The sequence below is a fragment of the Eurytemora carolleeae genome, unplaced genomic scaffold (assembly GCF_000591075.1).
Source record: "Eurytemora carolleeae unplaced genomic scaffold, Eaff_2.0 scaffold1651, whole genome shotgun sequence".
Classification (NCBI taxonomy): domain Eukaryota; kingdom Metazoa; phylum Arthropoda; class Copepoda; order Calanoida; family Temoridae; genus Eurytemora; species Eurytemora carolleeae.
This window is the reverse complement of record NW_019397636.1, coordinates 4,402-11,142: the sequence shown is the minus strand read 5'-3', so window position 1 is coordinate 11,142 and position 6,741 is coordinate 4,402. Positions and strand designations below refer to the sequence as shown.

Below are 6,741 nucleotides of genomic sequence, written 5' to 3'. Positions count from 1 at the left end.
TTTATCATTTATCCTATCATGTTTATCATTTATCTCATCATGTTTAGTATTTATCCTATCATGTTTATCATTTATCCTATCATGTTTAGTATTTATCCTATCATGTTTATCATTTATCCTATCATGTTTATTATTTATCCTATCATGTTTATCATTTATCCTATCATGTTTATCATTTATACTATCATGTTTATTATTTATCCTATTATGTTTATCATTTATCCTATCATGTTTATCATTTATCCTATCATGTTTATTATTTATCCTGTCATGTTTATCATTTATCCTATTTTCTTTATCATTTATCCTATCATGTTTATCATTTATCTCATCATGTTTATTATTTATCCTATCATGTTTATCATTTATCCTATCATGTTTAGTATTTATCAGATACAGGTTAAACACATCCTTTCATGACAATCTATTCTATAATGTTGTTCATTTATTCTATCATGTTTAATTTATCCTTTTATGTACGTTTATCAGTTATACTGTCATGCTTAGTATTTATGATATTCTTTCATGTTTAGCATTTCTCCTACGGTTATTTTGAAAAAATGGTTTGAATGTATTAGCTATACAATACACCAGCTCAAATACTTTCAATTTTTATATTTATTAGAATGATAAAACAAAACTCAGAAGTCAAGAAATAATTTTACCCGCTTCAAATTATAATTTTCTAATCTTTGCAACCTATTGGTGTCTACCTTTGCTATTTCAAACTTTAATTACTTAACCCAGTTGAATTCATACTTTGAAATTCTTAAAGTCTATACCATCAGGTTGCAAAGATAAGGAAAAAGAAGCTTGAGTTTAAGGCGAGTAATCAGCTTTATTCTAATAAGAGGATAATAATAAATATATTAAAACATTTATAAAAATGATCATAATGATAATAATATCAAAAATAATTGCTAAAATGAGTTTTGCTTATTTCAGGCTCTTCTGCGGGGTAGCTTACGACAGCTGAGGGCCTTTTCCTTTATTCTTTTAGGGACACAGTTAGTCATTTATTTTACTTTTAGGGACACAGTTAGTCATTTAGTTTACTTTTAGAAACACAGTTAGTCATTAAGTTTACTTTTAGGAACACAGTTAGTTATTTAGTTTACTTTTAGGGACACAGTTAGTCATTTAATTTACTTTTGGGACACAGTTAGTCATTTAGTATACTTTTAGGAACACCGTTAGTCATTTAGTTAACTTTTAGGGAAACAGTTAGTTGTTTAGTTTACTTTTAGGAACACAGTTAGTCATTTAGTTTACTTTTTTTGAACACAGTTAGTCATTTAGTTTACTTTTAGGGACACAGTTAGTCATTTAGTTTACTTTTAGGAACTCAGTTATTCATTTAGTTTACTTTTAGGAATACAGTTATTCATTAAGTTTACTTTTAGGGACACAGATAGTTATTTAGTTTACTTTTAGGGACACGGTTAGTCATTTAGTTTACTTTTAGGGATACAGTTATTCATTAAGTTTACTTTTAGGGACACAGTTAGTTATTTAGTTTACTTTTAGGAACACAGTTAACTTGTAGGGACACAGTTAGTCATTTAGTTTACTGTTATGAACACAGTTAGTCATTTAGTTTACTTTTAGGGACACTGTTAGTCATTTAGTTTACGTTTAGGAACACAGTTAGTTATTTAGTTTACTTTTAGGGACACAATTAGTCATTTTGTTTACTTTTAGGGTCACAGTTAATCATTTAGTTTACTTTTAGGGACACGGTTAGTCATTTAGTTTACTTTTAGGGACACAATTAGTCATTTAGTTTGCATTTAGGAACACAGTTAGTTATTTAGTTTACTTTTAGGAACAAAGTTAGTCATTTAGTTTACTTTTAGGGACACCGTTAGTCATTTAATTTACTTTTAGGAACACAGTTAGTAATTTAGTTTACTTTTAGGAACACAGTTAGTTATTTAGTTCACTTTTAGGAACAAAGTAAACTTTTAGAGAAACAGTTAGTTATTTAGTTTACTTTTAGGAACACAGTTAGTCATTTAGTTTACTTTCAGGAACACAGTTAGTCATTTAGTTTACGTTTAGGAACACAGTTAACTTTTAGGGACACAGTTAGTCATAAATTTGTCATTTCTTGTGTGTGTTCCCTGTATTAATGCTTTTATCTGTTGTCCAGCTGTTGAACGGTATATGAACCAGGTGGATCAAGATCTATACAAAACTATGTTTAGCTCGCCGGTCAGTGCCAGCTTTTAACCTGCTGTGGGTCAACATGATAAACCAGGGATATGCAGGGGGTTCCAGAAAAAGGATGAACAGATTTTTATTAACCTTTTCTACATAAAAAAGTTGCATAGTTTCTAGTTCCACCATACAAATTTTTACATTTCATGGGGACTTTTTTTACACTTATTTTCCGCAGTCTTGTTTCTTTTCACCCTTTTTTTTGGACCCCCTGTGCCCTGTAAATGGTATTTTGGACCCCCTGTGCCCTGTAAATGGTATTTTTGGACCCCCTATGCCCTGTAAATGGTATTTTTGGACCCCTGTGCCCTGTAAATGGTATTTTTGGACCCCCTGTGCCCTGTAAATGGTAATTTGACCCCCTGTGCCCTGTAAATGGTATTTTTGAACCCTCTGTGCCCTGTAAATGGTGTTTTTGGACCCCCTGTGCCCTGTAAATGGCATTTTTGACCCCCAGTGCCTTGTAAATGGTATTTTTGAACCCTCTGTGCCCTGTAAATGGTATTTTGGACCCCCTGTGCTCTGTAAACGGTATTTTTGACCCCCTGTGCCCTGTAAATGGTATTTTTGAACCCCCTGTGCCCTGTAAATGGTATTTTTGGACCCCCTGTGCCCTGCAAATGGTATTTTTGGACCCCCTGAGCAAAAAAAATTGGTTTTTTTAACTTTTAAAGTTTTGGACTTTTAAAAGGTTCCATAAAATTCTGAGATTAACAAATTGAAAATAATAACAATTAAAACACTTAACAATTTAAAGTATCTAATTTTGTATTACAATTTAAAGTATCTATTTTCGTATCACAATTTAAAGTATCTAATTTCGTATCACAATTTAAAGTATCTAATTTTGTATCACAATTTAAAGTATCTAATTTTGTATCACAATTTAAAGTATCTAATTTTGTATCACAATTTAAAGTATCTAACTTTTTATCACAATCTAAAGTATCTAATTTTGTATCACAATTTAAAGTATCTAATTTTAAATTGAATTGCTGGTTTTTGCAGAGAATCCTGAATTCAAGGAAAAATACTATGAACTACGAACAGTCGTCTTTGAATTCTTTGCTTTTGTGGATAGTTCTGTAAAAAAATAAATTGGCTTATTGATTAAGTATTTTGTTAATTTTGATGATTCTTATATTTCAGTTGTGTGTTTTGTACATAACAGTATGCATCTGTACAAGCCTAGGAATGTTCATACCAGCCTTGATGTTTCAACAAGGATTCTACTTTAACGTTTATTCATTTGCTATCTGTGAACCTTACTTTGTTTCACTAAGGTAAGTATATTGAATTGTATTGCATTGTGCTGCATTGTACTGCGTTGTACAACATTTTACTGCGTTGTACAACATTTTATTGCGTTGTACAACATTTTATTGCGTTGTACAACATTGTACTAAATTGTACTAAACTGTATTGAAATGTAATACATTGTACAACATTGTGATAAAATGTAATTTTTATCTTTATCATTAAAATATGAAACAATTTTATTATTGCAGAATCATTACAGTTTTTATCTATTTAATTATTCTATTTTTTTTTAATATTATGTTATTTTCTCTATTTGAAAAGTACAATAATTTCTTAATTGTTTCTACTGAAGTTTGTTCCAACAACAATGAAAATTGAAAATATCATACATATTTCATCTCTTCTGCAATCAAAGTTTTATAAATTAAAGTGCCCAGCGTTGTCCGTGAAATTTCGAAGTTTGAATAGAAATAGATTTTAAAAATTGTTTTTATCCCATTCTGAGGAGAATTATGAACCTTGTTCATCCCTTCGAATTTATTCGCAGATTTCTTTAAATTCTTCCAATGTTGTCTTTTCAATAATAATTCTAGAAAATCTGCAGAAAATCTTTGCGAATAATGAGAAACCAGAATAATGAGAAAATAGAAAATAATAATTGAACAAGATTACTTATTTTTGATGATAAGATTAATTTTTATTTTCTCAACCTGTTCCTAAACAACTATGATAAGTTTACTGTAAAATTTTGTTTACATTTTTTGTCGTCGTTATTTAATAATTAAAGAATAACAATTCTGAAAATGTATCCACCCAAATGTACGATTTTTAACGTCGACTTTGCGCTAAAACTCAGGATTTAAAGATCTTTAAAAAGTTTTATGTGTCCAAATGAATCCTAAAGAATTTGTCCACAACACTGCATACTCAGTTCAACTACCCTATATAGCCGGTCTGTCCCTTTAAAAAAGTCTCGAAAACAATTGGAAAAGTAAATTCCCGGTAAAGTTGGTAGTTCTTGGTAAATCCTCGCTTATAGTAAATAAATAGTTATATTTGAAAAACTAATTTTAATTGTTTAGCCTATGATGCCACGGGTTACCCATATGGGTTTCCTCAAAAAATTCAGGCGATTTTGTCCAGTCGTCTGGCCAGCTATAGCTATCATATATTTATATAAACAAATGTATATAAATATGAGTTAATAGCTATATTATATAGATTATTTGCTTTCTAGAATGTTGGTGCTGACGTCATGTGTTTACTATTTCCCCGCAACAATGATCGTTATGTACTGCTACGGATCAATATTTCACTCTCAGGCAGAAATAATTAAAATAAAAAAAGATTATCAAAAATAGAATTTCTGAAATGGAATCATTGCTAAGAACTCATAAATGTCTTATTCCTATATCTTTTCAACTTGATAGAGTACACCTTTGATATTTCAAATTTCTGTTATCTAATCTAACATAACTCATCAAAGGTCTGCTAATTTAGACTTTAATCATTCAAATAACAAATCTTTAAACTAAATGGGAAGTTTTTTAAAGGGAAAGTCTACTAGAAGTCAAGTGCAAACCTTTTACAGAGTAATAAACCTATTTCTTTAAATTAGATTAAAAATGAAAAGTATCATCTTTTTGAATTATGAAAAATATGAATATTGCCCTTTTCCTTGCGCGTCTCTGCTACAAATTTTTTTAACAATTTATTTTAAATTTAACATTTTTTAACAAAATTAGAAAAGAGCAGTGAATTTTGTATCTTTTTTTTATCTGCTCGTACATCTGTTTTCTGTTCATCTCTTCTCTTTTACCCCCCCCCCCCTATACACCCCTAGCTAAATTTTTTCTAGTTTGCCATTTTCTCTCTCTCACACTGTATCTCTCATAGGACTCACAGAAGCGTCGAGCCAGAGCCAGTTGTTGCTACTCTGAAAGCTAGATGATACTGAGTCTCTGCTCTGCTACAAATAAAGTAGATAAAAGAAAAAAAATTTGGCATAAACTCAAATTTTAATCCCTAAATTATTGTGGAACCCAATTTCGTAGATCTTTGATATTTCAGGCTATGAATCATGTTAGATCCAAAAGTCGAAGTTTGAAATATCCTTCTTATTTTTCATCGTTTTTTAACAATTTTCTTCAAATGAAGGTACACTTGAAATTTAGCAAACAGTCTCTTTATATAAAAAAGTAAGTTTTGTCACATTTTGTGAAGGGTTTCAGAAAGAAAACACAAATGTTTACGTTTTTGATGCAAAAGATGAAAGCCATTTTTTGACTTGTATTTTGAAATTTTTATTATGCTGTCATTCCCATTTGCATAAGACCTTTTGAAGTTTTAAACATGAAGGAAAGTAGTAATAAGAAAAATATTATCCCTTCTGTGCAGTTTTCGAAAAATATATAAATCATTGTAGCATTTTTATTTTCTGATGTAGAAATTGAAGATGAAAAATATGGATGCTCTGAGAGCAACTTTACCCATGCTAATCGGAGCATCAGTAGCTAGTCGTCCCTTACAGGTAATAGCTTAATACTTATCAGAGTAATAAAAGCTAGTCGTCCCTTACAGGTAATAGCTTAATACTTATCAGAGTAATAAAAGCTAGTCTTCCCTTACAGGTAATAGTTTAATACTTATCAGAGTAATAAAAGCTAGTCTTCCCTTACAGGTAATAGCTTAATACTTATCAGAGTAATAAAAGCTAGTTGTCCCTTACAGGTAATAGCTTAATACTTATCAGAGTAATAAAAGCTAGTCTTCCCTTACAGGTAATAGTTTAATACTTATCAGAGTAATAAAAGCTAGTCTTCCCTTACAGGTAATAGCTTAATACTTATCAGAGTAATAAAAGCTAGTTGTCCCTTACAGGTAATAGCTTAATACTTATCAGAGTAATAAAAGCTAGCCGTCCCTTACAGGTAATATCTTAATACTTATCAGAGTAATAAAAGCTAGTCGTCCCTTACAGGTAATAGCTTAATACTTATCAGAGTAATAAAAGCTAGTCGTCCCTTACAGATAATAGCTTAATACTTATCAGAGTAATAAAAGCTAGTTGTTATTTGCAGTTGATATTTTTTATATTGATTTATTGAGAATATCAATAACTAGTCAACTCTTTAATAGGTAATAGCTTTTATATCAATATTGATTAGAATATTCAATAGCTAGTCGTCCTTCACAGATGGTAGCTTTTAGATTCATACGTATTATAGAGGATCAATAGCTTGTCGTCCTTCGCAGATGACA

General features: G+C 30.1%; 1 protein-coding gene across 1 annotated transcript in view; it reads left to right on the top strand.

Annotated features, from left to right (window-relative positions):
* Positions 1-6,010, top strand: part of LOC111715282 (uncharacterized) — a gene marked incomplete at its 3' end in the record, with an annotated part of 16,016 nt that extends 10,006 nt beyond the window's left edge. Inside the window, exons 6-9 of the mRNA XM_023490590.1 lie at positions 2,153-2,214; positions 3,370-3,503; positions 4,718-4,802; positions 5,927-6,010. Coding sequence (XP_023346358.1) covers positions 2,153-2,214; positions 3,370-3,503; positions 4,718-4,802; positions 5,927-6,010 — 365 coding nt within the window. The remainder of the gene's footprint in view (positions 1-2,152; positions 2,215-3,369; positions 3,504-4,717; positions 4,803-5,926) is intronic.
* Between the last annotated feature and the right edge of the window lie 731 nt (positions 6,011-6,741).